General features: G+C 45.8%; 1 protein-coding gene across 5 annotated transcripts in view; it reads right to left on the minus strand.

Moving 5' to 3' along the window:
* Positions 1-23,823, minus strand: part of SCN8A (sodium voltage-gated channel alpha subunit 8) — a 122,996-nt gene that overhangs the window by 14,071 nt on the left and 85,102 nt on the right. For 3 of the 5 annotated variants that reach the window (XM_069584347.1, XM_069584348.1, XM_069584345.1), the window contains exons 14-20: positions 16,512-16,685; positions 14,265-14,621; positions 11,014-11,484; positions 10,160-10,277; positions 9,483-9,637; positions 8,523-8,696; positions 2,933-3,055 (exon numbers count right to left, since the gene is read on the minus strand). In XM_069584347.1, coding sequence (XP_069440448.1) covers positions 2,933-3,055; positions 8,523-8,696; positions 9,483-9,637; positions 10,160-10,277; positions 11,014-11,484; positions 14,265-14,621; positions 16,512-16,685 — 1,572 coding nt within the window. The remainder of the gene's footprint in view (positions 1-2,932; positions 3,056-8,522; positions 8,697-9,482; positions 9,638-10,159; positions 10,278-11,013; positions 11,485-14,264; positions 14,622-16,511; positions 16,686-23,823) is intronic. The other 2 variants (XM_069584349.1, XM_069584346.1) reach the window with 1 other exon arrangement.

Raw genomic sequence — 23,823 nt, forward strand, 5'->3', positions numbered from 1 at the left:
TCTGTCTTCTCTATAATGCCTGGAACATTATTGCTCATTAAATACTATAAAACCTGTCAAATAGCTTTGAATACATGGCAGAGGGAACATGGCTTTAATGGAAAACTATGTACTGACAATCAACAAAAATGCATGCATGTCTCATAGCATTACTATTGTGTACCCTCAAAAAATTTAACAGCACAGCAAAATCCTTAAATGAAGATTACTATGGAGGAGAGAAAAGCAAAGAACTACATTAAGTATTCCTTTGCCAATAGCAGGAACATTTCAGTGTTCTGGTCTTTGGCTTGAGGAAGAGACTGAAGTCAGGGTCCCAGGACAAGCTAGGGCCTTATGTTCCCCCTCAAGTGAAGGCCTGAGCCTCTCACTGGAGCAGCACAGTGACAGTTGAGTCCATCCGCGTTGATGGTATTTAGTTCTTGTTTAACATTTTTTAACGGTAGTCTCTCAAGTGGTGGCACACCCAAGGACCCAAACCAAGAAGTGGGAAACACATCCCTGTGGAAGGGCAACGTTCAAACGAAACGTCAATCCCTAATTCTGCTTATTACTGGGGGACTTACGATAAGCTCAGGCAAATTCACTCTTCCCTTCTTGCAGTTCTTGCACAAAAGGGCGGGGGGACTGCTGCCCAGGAATGGGTCATGAGCCCTCACCTCCAGCCCAACCAGAAACGGCCATGCTGTCGATGACTGGAGGCAACCAAAGGCGGGCTCATCTGTTACCAGAACTTTCCTGCCTATTGTTTGAAAGACTGATTTTTGGGTTCAAACTTGTGCCTGCCCTGATTATCTCATCTCAAAAAAACCTTTGTTAATGCTTTTCAAATAAAACTTTCTATTCGAAGGTCACCCATTCCAGATCTCTGGGTTCCTAAACAACCTGAAAGTTGACAAGTTTTGAGGGAATGAAACTGGGAGTCCCCGAAAGGAGAGGAAAGGAGGAGGAGCTAAAGGGAAGGGGTATGGCCACCAGAAGGGCCCTGGCATTCAGACTATTCACACAAGGTCCTTGTGAGCCAACTGGCCACAGCTGATCAATGAGGGCTACCTCTGCCACAGGGTGGGACTGGGGGTAACGGGCACCCAGACAGAGAAAGGTTGTAGCAAGTGTCAACTGGGCATCTCTTTTTCAGGCTTTCTTTGGGTATTACTGGTTTCACTTTAGGAGATCTGGGACCCATCCTGGGGCATGTTGGAGGATCACAGGCTACTGAGTTGAGCCACAATGTTGCAATTATTGCCTTCAGTCAACAAAATGGATGATCAGCTCTATAACAAAACTAATACAATTTATTAAAAACATTTATCTAACTTCTGAAAATAGTAGGAAGGTTGGGGAGGAGGGAAGAGCATTCTAACCCTATCTTCAATGACACCAGAGCCCCCTAAAATGCTAAGCCCTCTTCAACAGACTCTCTCCCCACTTACATTTAGCCTGAGCATAACAAGGACCTAACAGCACACATTCTGAAATCTCTTTATTTGTGGGAGAAAGACTTAGAATCCCAACTTTTTTTCCTTAATTCAAATAAATGTATGTTGCTGTGGAATGGACCTTCCTGCAGATGGTTTCAGGTGGGCTGCAGAAAGGCTCTATTTAGTAAACCAAACTGTGACTGTGCTACAGCAGAAATGCAAATGTCTTACAGAAAGCATTTGTCTGGATAAACTAAAATAATAAAATCCCCAAGGCCAAGGAAGATGTTCATCTTCCTGGGCAGATGTGGGTGGCTTCATGGAACAGTGGCCAGGAACCCACAGATGAGAACGGAGTGAGGCAGTACCATTCTGGTACCTAGTTTCCCTGAGCAGTCTGGCTCTGTGTGGGCCACTGCAACAGTTTAATGTTTGATCTCTGCACGTTTAAAAAATATCCTCTGGTTTGCTCTCCTGCATGTATTCAACATCTGAATTAAAGTGAGTTTTCTTGGTCTCGTTAAGTATAACAGACCTCTCTGATTACCACGGGACAACTATTACCATCAGAAGCCAGTTGTCCATTTGATTTTAGGAAACTGACTTGTGTGTGCTCATGCACATACATGTGCCCACACACAGAATTTTTTTAAACCAAGAGAGACAGCAAAAAGGCACCAAAAGAGGGAGCCTTATTTCTCAGTTGGCAGGGTGACAGCACCTTGCCCTGTTTGGATTTGGGTGGAGTATTGCCCAAGCAGGTAACAGCAGGGGTTGAGAAATTTCAGAAGAATTAGCTGATAGGCATCAATCATTGTACCTGGTTGTTATTTTAGCAGTGTTACAATAGGGGGCCAGAGAGTGTGGGCAGAGGGGTAGGGGATGAGGAGGAAAGCTCTGCTATCAGACGGAGGCTGCCAGTCCTTATGGGACTGGGCTGAGAACAACAAGGTGCAATAAGAGGAATCAGAATAGAAAGAAAAGCATTTCTTTTCCCAGGGTCATGCCAAATTCTGTTCTGTCCCCATTTCCAGGCCTACCGTCCCAGCTTCTAGCCCCTTCTCAGGTGCTTTCTCAGCGACTCCAAGGCCACGGTCCCCACCTGGCTCACGCCCCTATCCAGCACTCTTCCTGTCTGTGGCCTCTGCTTTTCAGGGAGTCTGTGGGTGACAATTCCCCTTCTTTGCACCTGGTGATTCTCCCTATTAAATCAACAGCCCAGAAAGCCGCCCCAAGTGCTACAGGTAAGCCAGGCCAAATGAGAATAGCCAATGTTAACATGGTCTGCGATGGCATGTTGTTGGGGGTGGGCCAGTATTAATATGATGAGGCAGCTTAATGTGAGTCCCCTTCGCACAGGGCAGGTGCGGGGGAGAGAGAGTGGAGGATCAAGACAGCAGCTGCATCACAGAATTCGTGTTTGAATGATCTTCCCACCGTGTGATCAGTTCTAGCATGCTTAAACAGTTTCCACTGGCATGCAGAAGGATCAGCTGCTCTTAGTATCTTACCCTCATCCCTTCAAATCGTGATAAGGCTCTTAAGGGTCTCAAAGCTCTTAGGGTCCTAAGGGACTTTATGGCACCTAGTTCCGAGTAGCCCAGGGCATTAGCTATAAGGCTGACTAAAGAGACCTACACGGAAACAGAAGAGAAAAACAAAACAAAAAAAAGGAAACAAAAGATAAAACAGCAACAACAACGAAAAAGAAACAGAGGATTCAGAGTGTTAGAATAAAACCCCTAGCCCTGATGACACAGACTGGGCCCCGCCCTCCCGGAAGAGGAAGTGTGTTACACCAGCTGCCTACTTCAACTTGGACTCAAACGACCTGGAAGGAAAGGTGGTTGAGGCAGAAGAGAAAAACACAAAGGGAAGAGAACGTCGAGAGAGGGCAGAAGAACAGACATACAAACTGGCAAAGGGAAGAGGCTGACGGGATAGGGAGAATGAGGAAGTCCCATTGGAAGGAGAGGAGCCTGAACAGATGACAAAAGCCTTACCCTCGCCCTTTACAGTCTCTGCAGGTCCCAGAAGTTCCCATTAAATTAAGCCAGACAAATTTAATGGTACCTATGGAAAAGAATACAGATAAATACACACACTCCACACAGGCTGCCCCCTCCTCAGCTCATTCACCACGGACTTCCAACAAGGACAAGCTCTCTTACTCCTGGTTGACGAGAAACCATTTGTTTGAGAATTGGATCAGTTACTACATCAACAAGGAAACGGATTCAATAAGCACCACAGTAGACTTTGCAGTTTCCAACAAGAAAAGGACCAAATGGAGAAACTTCTTGACAGAACTTTGGCTCCATGGGAACTCAAGTGACTCTCTCACTTTTAACTGCAACAATCCTTCCATCTTTTTAACTAGAATCACGGCTCCCTCATGGTCATGAGAACTTGGGTAAGGTCTGGACAACTGAATCCATATTTTCCCTTATAATTCCCATACTTTCTCTCCACAAAGGCCCAAAAGAATTGGCCTCAAGTCTAACCTTTCTAGGCTGGAAGGCTTCTTGGATGAATTTTTTATTTACAGATAAGGAGACTGAGGCCCACACACAAGAATTTGCCCAGCGTCAACACTGGCGGTTCTGCAGCCAGGATTAAAGGCCCAAACTCCTGATTCCCAGGCAAAACTCTTCCACAGACAGGTCAACACCCCCCCTGGCTGGATGACAAAAATCCCAATAAAGGATTATGGTATCTGCACAATTTGGAGCTGTGTATATTGCCATACTGGGGAGAAGTAGTCTGGTGTCTAGGCCTGGAGTCACAGCCAAATGCTTTCTTGCTTTTAGAGAGGCAGACCTACCTTATTCTACCAGAGCTCGCAGAGTGGCTATCCCACAGATCCCTTAACTACACGGAGGGCTGCCTGGGCCTAACCTGAGAGGCACAGAGCTCTTCACGTGGCAGAAGACCAGAAATACCTTTAGTTAGACTGTTTGGGCTCTGGGTTTCTTAGAGAAGTATTTCCCTTATACTGCACCACAAGTCTGGGATAGGTTAAGATGCTCTCATCAACAATTTTTAAATTCCCTGTACTCGGAAGTAAAGCAAATTTAGAGGCAAAAAAAGAGAAACAACCCACAACTTGGTTCTTGGTTCCATTTGATGCTTTTAAACTCTAGCTGAGGGGTTTACTTCTCAAGATTCTGAATCTCTGAACTGTACAAAAAGTTTTTTTAAAAAACAAAGATATTTATAATTAAGCAGTAGGCTGGCAGGGGTAGAAGTAGCAGGTCAATGGCCTAGTGAGGGTCCGGGATGAGCAGCCTGAGAGGTTTCAGAGTTTAAAGCAGTGTGAACCTTTGGCTATGCCTGTCCTAATAGTCCATGAGTGGAGATCTCCCTGAAGGCCAGGCAGTAGCCAGAGCAAATCTGGAATGAACGGCTGCCTTATTCAGCTACTCAGGTTCTTTGAAGGGTAGATGGCTCAGAGTATAATTTCTGTTCCAAAACAGCAGGCTCAAAAGCTTTGTCTAGAACACAGCAGTACCAACCAATCATTTTCCCTCCATCCATCATTGACAGTAAGAATCCGCACGGAGGTGTCTTTTGTCTACGACTGCCAGGCGCGGCCAACTCTCAGCCCTGAAGCATCTAACACTGTCATATTCTTAAGTGAGACCTGAATGGGTACATCTGAAGGTAAGCTACTTCAACCAAATACTCGAGGTCAAAATACCCAAATCAATTCTGCATAACTATGCCAGGTAAAGATTACAGAAAACTAAGCTTCATACAAGGCAAGAAGATTCTGGTTCTTGGGGCGGGGGTGGGGGGGGGGCGGGCAGCGGTGATTTATCTGATAATAAATAGGCCCAAAGTGGGGAGAAGGGTGGAGGAGGTACAGACGCCAATTCAGAGGCTGGCTTTAAATGCTGCTGAGACAGTCTGCTGTTCAACTGACCAATCGAACCAAGATCTCCTCCCAAGACAGCATCAGCAAGCGTCCTATCTGGGTAGTTAGTGGTAATTTTATAATCTGCTGAGACTCCATGTTAAACACTCACTGGACATAATCAGAACATTGCTTAAAAGAATTAAGGAAAGAATAAAACCTGAAAAAAGAAAAGGAACTGAGGGCAAGTAAAAATCCAGGCTATCTGTGGCTGCAGGCATAGAAGAAAAGGGAGACACTGCGTGACTTTTTAAAAATGACATGAACATTTCCAAATGGAGAGTGTTTTCAGTAGTGAATTCAGGATGAGGTGAATGGTCTCTGCAAGTTCCCATCCCTGGAACAGATATGCTGGCTTTGGCTAATCTCTGGATCTGCTGGGGGTAAATTTCCCTGGGAGATGATGATGAATTTCTTTTCCAGGACACAATCTCCAGGGCAGCCAAGGACCTGGGCAGAAGAAAATGTCTCTGGGAACTCATGTGGCTTATAAACAAAGAAAGTTAATCTTGGAAGCCGTCTCGATCATATCCATGATTCTAAAAAGTACCCTGGTGGCTCTAAGAGGCAATGAGGAAGAATGAAAATCCATTAGAGGTACAAACATGGTGATGAATAACAGGTTCCGGCATCGAGTCACTGGTGGATGGAATGGGAGGAAAGAGCTTCTCAGAGAGGCTGCTAAATTAGGACCGAAAATTTACACCTGCTTGATGTTCTAAACTACCAAAGGGACCAGACTTTTTATTTAAAAGGACAGCAAAGCCTCTGATGGTTCCAGCTGTCCAGGTGTCAGTCGAAGCCTGATCCTCCATCCGTAACACACAGCGCAGCCAGGGCACGGGCTGGAGCTGCCACCCCCTCGCCCCACCCTGCACACTCTGCTTCACACTGGTTATGTGTGTCTCATCTTTTCAGCCCTTCAGGAGTAATCTTGTCTTCTGCTGCTGCTGCTGCTAAGTCGCTTCAGTCATGTCTGACTCTTCGCGACCCCGTGGACTGCAGCCCACCAGGCTCCCCTGTCCCTGGGATTCTCCAGGCAAGAACACTGGGGAGGGTTGCCATTTCCTCCTCCAATGCATGAAAGTGAAAAGTGAAAGGGAAGTCGTTCAGTCACGTCCGACTCTTCGCGACCCTGTGGACTGCAGCCCACCAGGCTCCTCCGTCCATCTTGTCTTCTACTCTCTGCTTCTCCACAACACCTGGCAGGAGGTTTTGTGCTGTGGGTGTTGAATGAACATTTGATACATGAAGAATAAATGCACTGCTCTGCCTGAGAGAAAACTGAGAGTCCTGGGAGAGACCTGTTCCCGGAATGCGGGATTTCCACAAGCCTGGAATCAGGTAAGAGTGGCCTGGACGGCTAAGGTGAGCTTCCCAAGGGCCAGGGCCATCCCTCCCTGTCCCCTCTGACTCCCCATGGCTCCTGGGACAATTCTACACGGAGAGTGGTGTTTTGTTTATTTCTGTTTACTAGTTACTGGTCCAGAAGTGTTTCAGGAGCCAGAGTCAGGTCTCGTGGCAATGGAAGAATCCAGCAACTCCCCAAAGTTAGAGGATTTAAGGATTACTGTCTGCGGGCTCCATGTCTTCCTCATGTCTTTTGCTTCCCTGTCACTTAGTATAAAGAGTGCTAAAAGTATTTACTAAATGCACACTGACCTGCAGAACTGTTAATTCTTCTGTAACAACAGCAGAAGGTGGGGTACTTGATTGCCCACCCAGAGGGAAGAGGAGAGTGGCACAGGTTAGGGTGAACAGGAGGCAGGTCAAGGTGGGGAAGGTTTGTGCTGAATCACAGCTTCCCTAGGGCTGCTGGAAGTGTGGGAGTGGACATACCTATCTGAGTTTCTGGAACGTCTAGAAGACAAGGGGCCCCTAGGTCTCCCGCGGGTGTCCACCTGACTCTAAGCGGTCCTGAGGAGTCACAGTGAAATAGAGGCTCCAGGGTACTTCCACTGTTCTGTAGAAAGAGAACTGGCCTGTGTCACCTCAGGTCTCTGGGTCTGATCCCAAACCCATTCCTTACCTCCTAGAACTTATGCTTCCCATCTGCGGGAGGAGGCAGAGGCCCTTCCGCTACCGCCTCTGGCTAGAGGCGCTCATGCCGGCCACCCTGGGGCAAGACCTCCCTGGTTCACTCTAAGAACAGTGACCTCCTCACCTCACTGGAGCACAGCGACAGCTCTCAGAAGGAGTCGAGGATGCTGCGTTGGGAAAGGAGTGCATTAACCCAGCAGAGACCGCCCTGGTGCAGACTGCCAGGTGCCTCTGACTTCTGTGCTGCTTCGTGCCAGCCCAGAGGGGCTCCATAGGCAGTTCGCCAATGAAACCTATTTTAAAAGGACCAACCCAGCCACCAAACACTCCCCTTCGCCACTCTCAGAAGGAAGTGAAGTCACCTTTGGCCCTGCTCCTGAAATTCCCATTCATTCTCATTCAAATGCTGATTTGACTAGAAGAAAAAAGCTTCAGTGATCAGACAGAATAAGAAGCACTCATCATGGTTAGAAAGCCCAATAAGGAACAGTTCCTGGTGGAGTGAGAAATAGTTATAGGTGACGTGGCTTCACCCTGAAAAATAACACAGCAGGTAAAGACCACTGAACCGTGGAGATGGTCTCGAAACCTGGAGAAAAAAAGGATTTTTTAAGTTTGATCACCACTGTGGAAATAGCCATGTGTGGGAAGGAGTGGGAGTCGGGGGAGGGTTTCTGTTGGGTTCTTTCCTCTCCTTGACAGATTTGTTCGGATGAGTCTGGTATGAAGACTTGAGATGGATGGGAGTGTACCTGGGGATGGTCAGCAGGAGCGTCTACTTTGATCCCACCCCACCCGCCCCGTCCTCTCAGCCCTCTTCTGGCAGCAGCAGGACGACAACACTGCTGGTCTGGGGCCAGAACCTTCCTGTTCCCAGTCTAATAACAAAGCCTGGACACCAATGATTCCTCCTCCCATTCCTAATCTCAGAAACTTCTAGGTCAAACCACTAATGAACTGGTGACTTAGGCCCTGGAGCAAATGCGGGGACTTCAGAATCACTTCCCAAGTCACCACCTGAGCGCTCCAAAGGGAACTTTACCCAAACCTCCCGGGCCCCAGGCAACTCCAGCCAGTAGAGGAAGGGCAGTCCCTGCTTTTGTTTTCCTGCTGGCAGCGGAGGGAAGTAAAAGCAGGACACGTACAGCCACGATGAGGAAGTCCAGCCAGCACCAGGCATTGGTGAAGAACTTGACGAAGCCGTAGGCTGTCCACTTGAGCAACATCTCCAGGATGAAGATGTAGGTGAAGACTTTATCAGCGTACTCCAGGATGGTACGGATGGTCTTCCTCTGCTCGATGTAGATGTCCTCAAAGGCCTGGAAGAGAGGCAGCAGCTGCCTATAGTGCCTACACGGAAACAAGCAACACGGACGTCCCACCCCCCACCCCCGCAACCCCCAGCAGCCTTCCCACCTGTGCTGGCGGATCATCAGCTCCCCATCTTCCTTCACTCTATCCCTTGCTACACATGGCTTTTCTTTGTAAAAAAGTTTTCTTGAGATGTAATTTTCATATCTCATAATTCAGCTATTTAAACTTTACAGCACAATAGCTCTTACTGCATTCAGAGTCATATATTCATCACCACAGTCAACTTTAGAGTATTTTCATTACCCTCCAAAGAAACCCCACACCCTCCAGCTGTCACCCTCTAGTCTCCTGATCTCCTCCTAATCCTGGCAACCACCAATCTGCTTTCTGTCTCCACAGATCTGCTCCTTCTGGACATTTTGTATAAACTGAATCATATAAATGCGGTCTTTTGTGAATCAGGGGTATTAGGGAAGTAAGGGAAGTTGCTTTTAATGAGGCAAGCTAAGCAGTGAAGATACTTGGTCATTTGTATTCTTATGAATTCCTGATGAAAAGGGGGCCTTGGGCTCAAGAGGGATCATGCTGAGGTCTAGGATGAAGATCCAGGCAAGTGTGCATTCTAATCCCCAGGGTTCAAAACACCAGCCCGAAACACTGGAGTGGATCGTTACTCTCGGTCTGCAGCCAGGCTGTGTCGTTAGAGTAACTGGGCTCGGCCATCCAGTCTCTGCTGCCGGCCCCTACACCCCTGCGCAGTCGGTCCCCCAGCAGATCTCCCCGGACCTCACCAGGGCGCCACTGCTGAGCAGAATCATGAAGATGATGAAGGTCTCGAACCAGTTGTGCTCCACGATGAGGAAGCAGGTTTTCCGCAGGATCCACCAAGACTTGCCCAGCCCTTCCTCAGTGTTGACCTGGCAGCACTTAAATCTCTGGACACAACCTGGCACCGGTGGGAGAGGCAGATCAGGCTGTGGGACGCACCCCGCCCAGATGCGCCCTCCTCTTCCTCTCCCAGGGCCCCCCAGGTGCTGCCCCACCGCACAGCACGACAGGAGTTCAGCGGCTGACTCAGAACCTCTGACTCAGAAGTGGAGAGGGCGGTGGGGCTGAAGCTACGCTGCCAGGCAGCCAGGGCAAGGCCCTCTGGTGATGGGAAGATACCCTATAAAGAAGCAGTGAGCGGGAGGAGAAGAGGGTAGTCAGGAGGCAGACACGGTGAAAGTCTTGGGGCTGATGTTGAGAAAAATGGACAAAGGAAAGTTTTGAGAATAAAAACTTGTTACAGCTGAGAATCAAATGGGAAAAAGGTATTAGCCTCCCTGAAATTGATGAGGCGAGGAACAAAGTTCCTGCAGATACCCACAGAGCCCCCCGCTCCCCGGCCAACCACGGACCCTGGCATAAACGCTTTCTGCAAGCCATGCAATGCTACATGCCGCCCGCTCCCCGGGTCCCCTTCCACCTTCCGTGAAGCAGGCATCTGGGTCCAAGTACTCCTCAGGCTGCTCCACGGGGACTTCTTCTACTTCTGGTTTGATGTCAATGGTGCTCCCTTCAGAGGAGCTGGTGTCGTCCAGTTTCTGGATACATAGGAGAAAGCAGAGAAGCAGTGCTACAGCAGCACATCCGCCCCGCGCTGACCACACTGCCTTTGGCGCTGATGATGCAGCAGCTGCCATTCAGGCTAGAAACTCATCATGCAATTCACCATGGGCTGACAATTACCACAGGGCCTGCAGAACCTGTCAGGAGCGGGCACAACATCACAGCCTGCTCGCGGATGATGGGGGTCCACCCTAGGCAGAAGGAGACTATAGCTGGTCCCAGTGGTACAGCTCAGACAGACTGATGGCAGGGAAGAACCCGAGGGTTTCCTCCAGCCTCTGATCCAGATGACTCAGAAGCAAGAGAGGCAGATCTGGGAACATCTCAGGAATTTAGCTCGTCTGGGGGTGGGTAGAATTGGTTCTCAAAGTTGAAAGTGAAGTGAAAGTCCCTCAGTCTTGTCCAACTCTTTGCGACCCCATGGACTGCAGCCCGCCAGGCTCCTCTGTCCACAGAATTCTCCAGGCCAGAATACTGGAGTGGGTGGCCATTCCCTTCTCCAGGGGATCTTCCCGACCCAGGGATTGAATCCAGTTCTCCTGCATTGCAGGCGGATTCTTTACTGTCTGAGCCATCAGGGAAGCCCAAAAGTTCAAAGTTGAGAGTTGGCTATTCCAAAATCTCTCTGCCAGGCCCATGGCTGGACCAGTCCCAAGGCTGATCATTTGTTCTTACATAGGATCAAGACAGGTTTCTCGGCTGGGACCTTACATCTTTGCTGCCTTCAGGATCCGACTCGCTGCTGACGTCCTCCGTGTTTAGGTTCTCAAAGTCGGACTCGCCGACGGCGATGGGCACTCGCACGGTCAGGTTGGGATTGTTGATGAAGGACATGTGGTCCTCGTCGATGATGTACTTCTCCACGCTGCTGCCGATGCCACTGGTGGTGCCATTGCCGTTCTTCTGGAAGTCACCGTTCCGGTGGATGTCGGCGCCGGTGTGGTTGGCGATGCAATTGGCTTTCTTCTCGTACAGCTCGTCCAGAGGCTTCACTTCGTCGGCCTCGCGCTGCTTGAAATGGGCCTGCATGAAGGCATGCACTTTCAGCTTGATCCACGCCACGCCCTTCTTGATCCGGATCACAGAGATTTGCAGGTTGTTCATTTCTCCATCGTCGTCTGTGGCTGCCAGGTTGTCAGCACTGAATGAGCTCAGAAGCAAGGCCAGAAACAGGTTCAGCACCTGCACCGGGAGCATTAGGAAAACGGCGAGTGAATGGAGAACGGTGTTGGGTACAGCTATCCACTAAACTAGGGCTGTAAACTGCAGGCTCACAGTCTTATGGAAAAGACTCGAGAGTTCCTACTGTGCTCTGTCTGACTCACGCAGTGTTTTCAGTGCTCATGTCACTACGTGCACATTTTGTTTGGTTTTGGTTGTAATACAAGGAGTTCAGCACTCCTTTTTTGGGTTCTTTTGCAGTGCTATTCACATATATATGTACTTCAAAACATACTCCTTTTCTTATAATCAGAAAAAGCAAAGGTTGTATCCATTTTGGGAGGAAATTCTCCAAAAATACAAACAAAAAGGTGGGCACGGATTATTGAGAAGGATCAAAGAATGCCTAGATGCCATGTGTTCCTGAAGAGCAGGTGTCCTGGAGGACCCAGGTTAGAAAAAAATTAGGCTTGGAGAACCAGACTTTCAAATAACAAATCTAGAAGGTGGAACTGAAATATCTTCCATGTTATCCTATTTTAAAAATCGATTTTGTTTTCCTAACATTTACCAAAATTAAGTAGCTCTAGCAAGAAGTGATGGTGACTTTTGGGTTCTATATCCAAGTGTCAGGCCATTAGAAACAAGTTTCACTTATTTTTCTTTTCTTTTCTTAACCACATTGGGCATGAGGATTAATTTATTAAGACTTACTTTTGAAAGGTGGGAGGGATGTTCACTCCTTGATTTACACTTGGCCCTTACTTTGTCATACTTCTGAAGAAGAGCAAGGCACACATTTTAGGTGGAAATAATCACATGCACAAGGTGGGAGAGACAGAAACAACGCATGAACTCTGCGCACCCGGGTTCCAGTGGCATTTGCAGCGTTACCGAGGAAGACAGTCGGTTAAACTGGGGTCAGCTAGTAAGGGCTTTGAAGGCCAGGCTGAAATATTTGAATCTTAATTGGATCCACTATTGGTCCTTGAGTAAACAAGTCACAGATGATGACAGAGATTTGAGAAAGCCATTCCTACTAGGTACACATGTGGTAGGCTGGGAGGAGGGGTTAGGAGTTAGGAGGCTGTTCCTTGCATGAGTTGATAAGGGTCTGGATCAGGCTGTAGCAATCTCAAACCTTAGCAAGCAGAAGAATCTCCTGGAGTGGCATGCTTGTTAAAAACGAGCATCTCCTTGGTCTCACCAGAAAGACTCTGATTCAGTAGATCTGGGGCAGGTCCTGGGACTTGGCCTTTTTTAATGAGTGAAGCTCAAGGTGACTGTAACGAAGGTGGTCTTCCTTGGACTTTTAGAAATACCAGATGGGTTGTAGAAATGGAAAGGAAGGGGCAGATCTCAGAAATACTACAAAGAAAGATGCATATATAGAAATGCTAAGAAGAAAGAGATGAGAGACATCAGATGTCTACCTGGAATGCAGAGAAACGTCAGAAGAAACTGACAGATCCCTGGAGACGACATGGGCAGAAGGACTGTGCCACGGGGGAACCGGGAAAAGTGCCATCCCAGGCAGAAGTACCAGTGGATTTTGCCGTGTGCTCAGGTGTCTGTAGCCAGTCGTGGGAAGGTGTCCCTGAGACTACTGAGGACAGGAGACTAGAGAAATGGGAGGTCAGGGCTGGTGATGCTGACTGCAATGGACAGTAGCTGTAGGCAGCAGCTGTCCTCAATGAAGGAGTGGGAAGACTGGGGGTCAGGACTGAGGGGAAGATGGCTGGGAATGGAGAATGGGAGTGACTAAGAAACATTACATTGCCTGTTTTTATAGGTCCAGTGAAAGACTAGGGTGGGCAAGGCTGGTTCAGAGGTTGATGAGTAGGAATGCCCTACTGGCATATGCTTCTCTATGGCAGAAAAAGGAAGAGAACCACTCTCGAAGAGCTTATAAGGGGTCATCTGAGTGTGTCTTCTTCCAGTCCTCCTCCTTGTACACTTGCAGGCGGGCTTTGGCCTGATTTGAAAGATGAGTGCTTCTTAAACTACAACGTGTATGTGGATCACCTGGGAATCATGTTAAAAATGCAGATACTGATTGTGGGGAGTGGCCTAAGATTCTGAATCTCTAGTATAGCCTTGAATGTTCTCACTGCTGCTAGTCCTCAGATGACACTTTAGAAACAAGGTGTTAATTTCTGTAGGTGAGCATTCTATTTACAGAGGCAAGTGACAGCAGGTGGACAGAGTGAAGCAAGGAAGCGATTTGAAATTTATAAACCTCAGATAAAATCCTAGGATGGCTTAGATCCATGGTTCTCAAAGGAGGGCAATTTTGCCCTCTGAGGGCAGTTGGTCATGTCTGGAGACATCTTTGGTTTTTACAACTTGCGCCGGGGGTCACTACTGGCCAGTAAAGAGTAGATGCCAGGGATACTGCAAATACCTTACAGTACACAGGACACTTCCACAACAAATAATTATCCAGCCCAAAAGATCAGGCTGAGAAGCTCTGAGTGTTTTTTAATAGTAGAAAGACCACAGACTTTGAAGTCAAGGATCTAATACAAGCCCTGACGTTTATTAGCTGCAGGACTTTGGAAAAGTGCCTTAACTTTGCTGAATTTTGTTTCGACAATTATGAAAAGGTTGACACGTTGTGAGGCTCATGACCCAGTAGGCCTCTGAAAACAGCAGTCTCTTTTCCTTTGTACCTTAGGGTTCTTGGGCTGAGAAAGAATAAAGACCACCACAGACAGGGAGGGACTAAGTAGACTGGGCTTCTGGGTCAAGGGCAGAATGCTCAGAGCAAAGAACAAAAAGATGCACAAGTCAGTACTAACCACCAAGTTGCCAATAACCATGACCATCATGAAGACAATGAGGCACATGGCCTGGCCAGCCACCTCCATGCAGTCCCACATGGTCTCGATCCACTCCCCGCACAGCACTCGAAAGACGATGAGGAAAGAGTGGAAAAAGTCGTGCATGTGCCAGCGCGGGAGTTCACAGTCCTGGTTGATCTTGCAGACACATTCTTTGTAGCTCTTTCCAAAGAGCTGCATCCCCACCACGGCAAAGATGAAGACAATAATGGCCAGCACAAGGGTCAGGTTGCCCAGGGCACCCACTGAATTTCCAATAATCTTGATCAGCATGTTCAGGGTGGGCCAGGATTTGGCCAATTTGAAGACTCGGAGCTACGGAAAAGAAACCCAAACACAACCCAAATGAAATTCAATTAATTTATTCTTATCACATGGCTACAATAAAAACATACAAAATTAGCAAGATCATTACATTTACTGAGCACCCTTGGGAAATTCTCAGGGTTTTCTAACAGTATCTTAAAACGGAGAGAAACTGAGGCACAGATGAAGGAAAACTAATTAACTGCAAAATAAGTGAAAGATTTAGAACTAAGAATACTGCTTCTAGTCCCTGAATTAGTCTCTAGGTCAATCCACCTTCTAAAAATCCATACATGAACATATCCTTTTCCTACTGATTTTCCCTTGACTTCTCAGCAGTCATATTAAGGAAAGTGTGATTTATAGTGAACCAAAAGATCGGCTTGGTAAGGACTGTGAGAATAGATCATCTGTCTCTTTAAAAAGGCAAGCATTTAAAAATTCTACATCTCTCTCTTTTTGCCTACCAATAAATAGGTAATGGCCGATATGAAACTTTGTGACATGCTTGGACTAACTGGGAGGAAAAGCACAGCTTCCAAGGGGCAGTTCTAACACACCAAAAGCCTTATGAAAAGGGACTACTCTGATATTAATTCAGAGGACAGAACTTTTGGTATCTGTTAATCAGAAAATTTCTGTATTCTGTGATGAATGATTCTAAGGTCTTGGCTAATCAGCTGAGAATTATAATGAATAAAGCCCATGAACAGAGATCACCATCATATGTCTTAAGTTAATAACTACACATGTAGTAGTATGTGTAACAGGATCTAACAGGAATTCTCGTAGAAGGCAACCATGTTGATTTGGACATTTTTTTTCCCCCACTGAAAATCTGAGTTTTATCTGAGAGTTTAAGATTTACCAGGTGATGCTCTGTATGTAATCTGGGTCTCTCACAGTTTTCCAGCATTCTGACTGGCTGTTAATTTATTCAGAGTATTAGTGATAATGCTTCTATCACTTAATTCTTCATCTTATCTTCTAAATAACAAGAACTACTCTCAAACAGTCTACTTTTGGCTGGATCCTAACCAAAGACCAGTAAGCAGAGGTTCCAGAAATGTGACAGATATTATTTGTGACTTGGATTTAATGAGATTTCTGTTTTATAAACAGTTTCATTCTAATCCAATTCTCTTTCTTAGATAAGCTGAATATCCTTAAATCCTTTCAGTTGTGAGTGCTTAGGTATTTTCCCAATAAGAGAAACAAATCTAAGTCATTTCTGATGCTCTGTCTGAGTGGGATACCCTCAAGGTAACTCAGCTTCTCAAGGGACTCAATCAGGACATTACTCATGCCTATGTTTCATAGGAAGCTATTCTGAGGATATTGTTAACTATTAATACGTTCAGAGGGATTTAGTAATTTGAACACTAATTTCTTCAAATACATTAAAAAATCCTTCTTCGCTAAAGATCTGTGTGTAACAACTAATTTCAATATAACTTTAAAAAACATTATTTTATTCTCATTTTCTAGAAGAGGTCAGCATGATAGAAGAAATGAGCCATCTTTGGAAAAGAGAGAAATATTTGCCATTTCAGGGAGATGTTCAGATAAAGAAATGGGCTCACCAGCAAATTCAAATCAGACCTCAGAATAGCTCTTGTGAATCCTTCTTCATCTTTTAGATTAACCATTATTTTCTGAGGAACTTCATAAAATTGATTTATGTTTGTTGACTGATTTAAAAAATCTACTTTCTATATTAGGTAATTAGCAGAAAAGTTTTTCAATATTTTAGTTGACAAACCAATAAACAGTCAACTGAACCTGGGAGCAGGATACAGCTAAGAATTTTGTAAAATCATCAGATTAACTTATATAAAATTCTTCCTAGTAGCTACAAGACAGGAAATGTAAAAAAGAAATTGGAGAAATATGGAATACCAATCGGAAAGATCGCAGCACCGAAAGCCCCTCCACGTCTGCTAGACTCAGTTCCATTAAACTGAGGGAGACAATAAATCCATCAAAAATGTTCCAACCTTCTTGGAAATAATAGTAGGGATCCATGGCTATGAGCTTCAGGAACATTTCCGCTGTGAAAATTCCAGTGAAAACCTAAAGAGGGGGAAGGCAGGGGTAAGAAAAAGAAATAATAGAAAGAAAATGCCTCTATCATTATCTTTGAATACGGCAAGTCCAAGAAGCCACAAGCATCATCAGCCTTCACTAAATTCTGCCTCTGAGGACATCAATACCTGGATGTCCCCTGACAACTCCACCCGATGCAGCAAAGTGTTATTTCCTCTTAAATGCCAAGGAAATGTTCCCATCTTTGTTGCTAGAACTACCCAATTCATATTGTTCAAGAGGGCAGTTAAAAAATTATTCTAAGCAATCAGGAATATCACACAAGTGATTCTTAAAGGGTCAGCAGTCATTTGAATGTGTATGCCACATTTGGGATATTGACAAAAAAAAAAAATCACTCACTGTGTTCTAATTATATTAGAAAAATACAGCATTATTCCTGATTTAACATTATGTGTCTCCTTGACTGTAGACATATACTGCAGAGCTTCTTCTTTTAAATGGTAAAAGCAACAGAACATTGCTTAAAGTGGGCAAAATATTAGAGAAATAGTCAGTCTGTCTTGCATACAATTATTATTTTAATGTACTCCTCTTTTTTCAAATGCATAAAAATATTTTGCCAGAGTTTAAAACCACAGACTACATAATATCTTGGCTTTTCACTTATCTGGATTTATCGTGACTCATTTCACTTGACACACTTTTCACTATCATGACTCCATTCATGTTGCAACAGTCTTCCTAGCTCCCACTTTCACTGCTTGTATAATATTCTATTGGGTAAATACATCCTCAAAGAATTGTCCCATTGTTGGAGACTCTGTTGGTGCTTCCTTTTGATCTTTTCAATAGGATAATCAAGGATGCAATCATTGTTCTAGATTTGGAGCTTACTGGGTATGAGAATGATTTCCCCTCTCTATTACCTGACTCACTCCCACTTTTCTGCCTTTCAGAGCACCGTGTGTTTCCCCAATGCCTTCTGTATCCTGAGGGCCTTAGTAGCAAAACATGTAGGCAGAAAGCAAAATCCCATGAACACCAGTTTTGACAAGATGAATACTCTCATTCTAGGCTAACCACGTAATATCTGACTATTACTGAATATCCTGTTTTTAGAGGAGAGGACTTTATATGCATCAGATTTAAAATTCATAATAAGTTAATAATTGTAACCACTTGGTTACCAAGTTTACATATGAAGGGGCTTGAGAAAAACTTCAGAGATATGGTCTGAAGTCAGAATTTAAAATAGTGAAAAATACTTAGATTATACTTGTGGTTTGGAAATACACTGAATTAATGTTTACCAAACAAACAAACAAACAAACCAGAATGACTTGATGAAAATAAAACAAAACGGTTAAGTGGTTCGGAAATTTTTGGTTTCCATATACATTTCTAAGCTTCCCCCATCCTGGGTCAGGAAGATCCGCTAGAGAAGGGATAGGCTACCCACTCCAGTATTCTTGGGCTTCCCTTATGGCTCAGCTGGTAAAGAATCCACCTGCAATATGGGAGACCTGGGTTTGATCCCTGGGTTGGGAAGATCCCCTGCAGAAGGGAAAGGCTATTCACTCCAGTATTTTGGCCTAGAGAATTCCATGGACTGTATAGTCCATGGGGTAGCAAAGAGTCACGACTAAGTGACTTTCACTTCCCAGGTGGCTCAGTGGTAAAGAACCTGCCTGCCAATGCAGGAGACGCAGGTTCGATCCCTGGGTTGGGAAAATCCCCTGGAGAAGGAAACGGCAACCCATTCTAGTATTCTTGCCTGGAGAATCCCATGGACAGAGGAGCCTGGTGGGCCACAGTCCACAGGGTTGCAAAGAGTTGGACACAGTTGAATGACTGAGCACACTCGCATGCATTGTTTTAAACTGAAGATGCAGTATTCTAAAACTGGAAGAAAATACTCCCTGAAGAGGTCTGGCTAACTTAAATCAAAAGTTCATAGTGCAAGCTAAGCGTGTACAGATGGAATATTACTCTTTATGAGGTCAGTCAAGTAGGGGCGGCTAATCACCTCTTGACACACATTTTGCCCTTAGCGTCAGCCCAACAAAGGTTTCTCTACTCAGAAACATCAACCCACTTAAAGCACACTAAGTAGAAACGGAATCTGCTGTCCTGTTGGTTCTTGGTGAACCCACAGAAAGTGCCCAGTAACAGCACAAGGTGATGACCCTCAGGACAACCATCCTGTGGGAATTCTGGTTCCTGAGAGAAAATGCAGTTCTGCGGTGCTGCCTTTTAATGGGAGGCGGGGCCTCCAGAGGCCTGGCAGAAACACCTGTGATAGGGACTTCCCTGGTGGTGCCGTGGCTAAGAGTTCACACTCCCAATGCAGGGAGCCCTGGTACAATCCTTTAGTCAGGCAGTGAACTAGATTCTGCATGCCACAACTGAAAAAAAAAAAAAAGATACCCTGCGTGCTGCAACTAAGACCTGGCACAGCCAAATAAATAAACAAACATTAAAAGAGAAAAAGAGAAACGCCTGTGACAGAGGCATGTTGCTTCATGCCTTCAGTCCACATAGTGGGCTGCCCTTGTTTGGAGTCTGGGTAAGCATACAGTTGTAGCTGTCGGCTGTATGAAGGAATTACTTTTTTGAAAAATGGAGAAGAGCAGATTCAAGGTTATCCTTTTGACGCCATCGACAACTGTATATAAATGTCACTCTTGTGAATGTCACCCAATATTCACCTCAGAATTTACCTTCTAGTGCAGCTGCTATCGGTATAGCCAGGGATCCCTGGGGTCCCCAAGACCCTTTCAAGGGGCATGGACTCCTCTCTCCCTTTAGAAAGAGGTATACATAAGAGACTACAGGGACACAGAGGAAGAAAAATGACAACATGAAAGGGATTCCTTTCAGCTGAAAACTTAGTTTAAGCTGCAGTTAAGAAACCATAACATTCATGTGTATTTGGTGAAGGAGGAAAAAACAACTTCTTGTTTTTCCTATTTTGCTCAGAATTTCAGAAATTAAACTTAGGTGTCAGGTGAACCTTTTGCCCTTCCTTCCATACTCCTTCCCCTCAGAAGAACCAGTTCTAAAGCCCTATCCACATGGAGAGGCGTTTGGTGTCAGGTGCCGGGGCCCAAGCAGGGCATCTGTGCAGGAGGTCAGCTTGGTGTGGGCTGTCAGAGTCGATGCAAGCCAAGGAGGGTGTCCATTCCGGGGGGACAGTCCCATGTCTGAGCAGGATAAGGAGAGTATTTGTGTTGCATGGCTGCCCAGCACAGGGTGTTGAAACCTAAGGGGGATGGGAGGGCGTCCCCCCTGGAGAGGGTGGGAGACCTGGCAGAGAGTCAGAGCTTAAGCAGGTGGACATGGCATCCCAAGGGGGAGGCCAGCCTGGCGAGGGGTGTCAGAGCCCGAGTGGCTTGAAGATGGCATCCAGCGGTTCAGAGAGGTGGCCCAGTGAAGGGTGCCAGGGCCAAGCAGGCTGAGGGGGATGTGGCCTAGGATCTAGAGCCAGCTACAGAGGTTTGTGAGTGTGTGAGTGTGTGTGCGTGAGTGCTGAGTGAGAAGAACTTCTGGGGAGGAAGGACAGCGTGTGTGTGTGTGCGTGATCGTGTGTGTGTGTGTGTGTGTGAGATCATGTGTGTGTGTGTGAGATCGTGTGTGTGTGTGATCATGTGTGTGTGTGTGTGCGTGAGTGCTGAGTGAGAAGAACTTCTGGAGAGGAAGGACAGCATGTGTGTGTGTGTGATTGTGTGTGTGTGAGATCATGTGTGTGTGTGTGAGAGATCGTGTGTGTGTGTGTGTGTGTGTGTGTGTGTGTGTGTGTGTGTGTGTCTGGAGCCAGCTACAGAGCTGGGCAAGGAGAACTTCTGGGTGGAAGGACAGCCTAAGAGTGAGTGTGTATGCGTGTTGTGGGGGGGGTGTGGGGTTGAGAAGTGGCCCTGTAGACGGGCAGCATAGACTGGAGAGTCAGCGCCTGAGCAGGGCCAGGAACGGTGCCCCAGCATGGGGTGTCCAAGCCCAAGCAGGATGTAAACAGCTTCTGGGTGGGGAATCCTGGCATGGGGTCAGGAGGAGTCCTTGCAGGGGAAGGCCCACTCTGAGGTGTGTCAGTTCAAGCGGGGCAGGAGAAATAAGGCTATGTGTGGGCCGCCTGGTCAGGGAGGATGGGGCCTGAGAGGTGTGAGGAGGGGTCCAAGCAGAGGCCACGGGGACTCAGGGTCTGACCAGGGGGAGGGGACCCCCATGTTGCAAGAGGTAACAGGGGCTTTTTCTTTTTTTAAATGAAATAATATACTAAGGATAGTGGCAACCAGGTTTCTTTTTGTTGGTGAAGAAGTTATAAACATAGAAAGAAGAAAAACAGAATGAGTCCTGTAATGCTAGGTTAGAGTAAGTGGTGAGCCCTGTACAGAGAGTGCCCAGCTGTGCGTATTGCTCCAACAGATGTTGACTTGTAAATGTCAATTTCCAATGGAACAATCAATAGTTGCTTGAAAAATGGCAGATTCCAAGTCTGAGACAGGAAAAAAAAATAAAATTAGCCTGGAATATTTCTGAGAAAACAAGGAGGCAATGAGGACATGTTGAAAGGACATGAAAGCTGCCTTGAAGGGGCTCCCACTGCCGAATCAGGAATGGTTTAAACATCTGCATACAGGATAATAATGGATTAAAATCCACTGAATAAAACTGAAAACCGGGAGTCCACACAGATACAATAAAGGAATAAATCAAAAGTTTAATGAAAAGGGAATTCAGATAGTTTCAAAGTGTCTTTCTCATGAACACTTATTAATTATAAACAGAAAAAGAGTCACTGCACATGGGAGAAGCCTGGCAGAACCTCCTCAATCAAGTGACCAAGGGACCAAGGGCAGAAACGGGACACATGGAAATCACATGCCACCTGGCAGACGCCATGAGAAAACAACAGCCTCACCTGGGCGACAGTCTTGCCAAATGCATGACCTGAGTCTAATCAGGAGGAGGCATCAGACAAAGCCAGACTGAGGGAACTCTACAAAATAACTGGACAGTCATCTTCACAAGTATCAAGGTCACAGAAGTCAAAGAAAGACTGAGGAGCTCTCTCAGGGTGAAGAAGGTTAAAGAGATATGATAACTAAACTCAAGAGTAATTCTGGAATGTCATTTTTTTGGGTATAAAGACATTATTGGACTCACCAGCAAAATTTGAATGGGCCTGAGAATTTGATGGTAATGTACATGGTGATTTCCTGATGTTGTCAGTTATATCATGGTTCTGTAGGAGAATGTACTTGTTTATAAAAATGTACACTACAGGGACTTCCCCAGGAGTCCAGGGGCTGAGACTCTTGCTCCCAGTGCAGGGGGCCCAGGTCTGACCCCTGGTCAGGGAACTAGACCCCTCAACTGAAGAAACAAAAAAAAAGCTCTGCATGCTGCAACACAGACTGACGATCTTAGGTGCTGCAACTAAGATCTGGCCCAGCCAAATACACAATAGATAAATAAATAAAAATAAATAAATTAAAAAACCCCACACATTGCAGTATTCAGGGGTGACAGGCTACATCAGCAACTTACTTTTAAAAGGTAGTTTTTATATATTGCACTTGAAACTTTTCTGGAAGACTGAGACTGTTTAAAAAACTACCTTATAAACTCACTGTTGTGTTCAAATGGTTACCAAAACAACAACAACAAAAAGGCAGGAAAAGAACGATTACATTTACCTACCAAACAATACAAAAGTCACGTCGCCCCCCTGGCTTCAATTCCCTCTATAAACACGGGGGCTGGGTGGAACTATCTTTATGCTTCCTCCTACTACGAACAGTTTTTCTTAGGGAGAGACTGGAAGAGACAGGGATTGCTAATTTATAGAATGCTGTTCTTATCTTCCCTCAAAAACATCCAAGGACAAACACAACAGTGTACATCTGTGTACAAACACAACCCAATTCACTGTCCCAGCTGCGGAGAAAGCCTCTCTGTCCAAGCACAAGAGCAGGTCCTAGACTATCTCATGAGCTCGTTCATCCGTCTTTCTTTGTTGCTGTCCTCTTACTCTCAGGTTCCGTCAAAGGCTGTATCCACATCTCCAAGTCTTTGAAAATTCTCCTACTGAACTACACTTACACAGTTCCTAGGTGTGGAGAGTACTTTTCACTATTTCCAAAACTTCTGTACGGGTTCTTGTTTAATCCTCTCAAATACTGATGACATGGTATTACTTATCCAAAACATTTCTGGACAGAAATCAATGGCTTATTCACAGCTTATATGTCCACACTAGTAAAGTAATGCTCAAAATTCTCCAAGCCAGGCTTCAGCAATACGTGAACTGTGAACTTCCAGATGTTCAAGCTCGTTTTAGAAAAGGCAGAGGAATCAGAGATCAAATTGCCAACATCTGCTGGATCACAGAAAAAGCAAAAGAGTTCCAGGAAAACATCTGTTTCTGCTTTATTGACTATGCCAAAGCCCTTGACTGTGTGGATCACAATAAACTGGAAAATTCTGAAAGAGATGGGAATACCAGACCACCTGACCTGCCTCTTGAGAACCTGTATGCAGGTCAGGAAGCAACAGTTAGAACTGGACATGGAACAATAGACTGTTTCCAAATAGGAAAAGGAGTATGTCAAGGCTGTATATTGTCACCCTGCTTATTTAACTTCTATGCAGAGTACATCATGAGAAACGGTGGGCTGCAAGAAGTACAAGCTGGAATCAAGATTGCCGGGAGAAATATCAATAACCTCAGATATGCAGATGACACCACCCTTATGGCAGAGGGTGAAGAAGAACTTAAGAGCCTCCTGATGAAAGTGAAAGAGGAGAGTGAAAAAGTTGGCTTAAAGCTCAACATTCAGAAAACTAACATCATGGCAGCCGGACGGTCCCCTCACTTCATGGCAGATAGATGGGGAAACAGTGGAAACAGTGGCTGACCTTATTTTTCTGGGCTCCAAAATCACTGCAGATGGTGACTGCAGCCATGAAATTAAAAGACACTTACTCCTTGGAAGGAAAGTTATGACCAACCTAGATAGCATATTAAAAAGCAGAGGCATTACTTTGTCAACAAATGTCTGTCTAGTCAAGGCTATGGTTTTTCTAGTAGTCATGTATGGATGTGAGAGATGGACCATAAAGAAAGCTGAGTGCTGAAGAATTGATGCTTTTGAACTGTGGTGTT

This window comes from Ovis canadensis, chromosome 3, assembly GCF_042477335.2.
Source record: "Ovis canadensis isolate MfBH-ARS-UI-01 breed Bighorn chromosome 3, ARS-UI_OviCan_v2, whole genome shotgun sequence".
Lineage (NCBI taxonomy): Eukaryota > Metazoa > Chordata > Mammalia > Artiodactyla > Bovidae > Ovis > Ovis canadensis.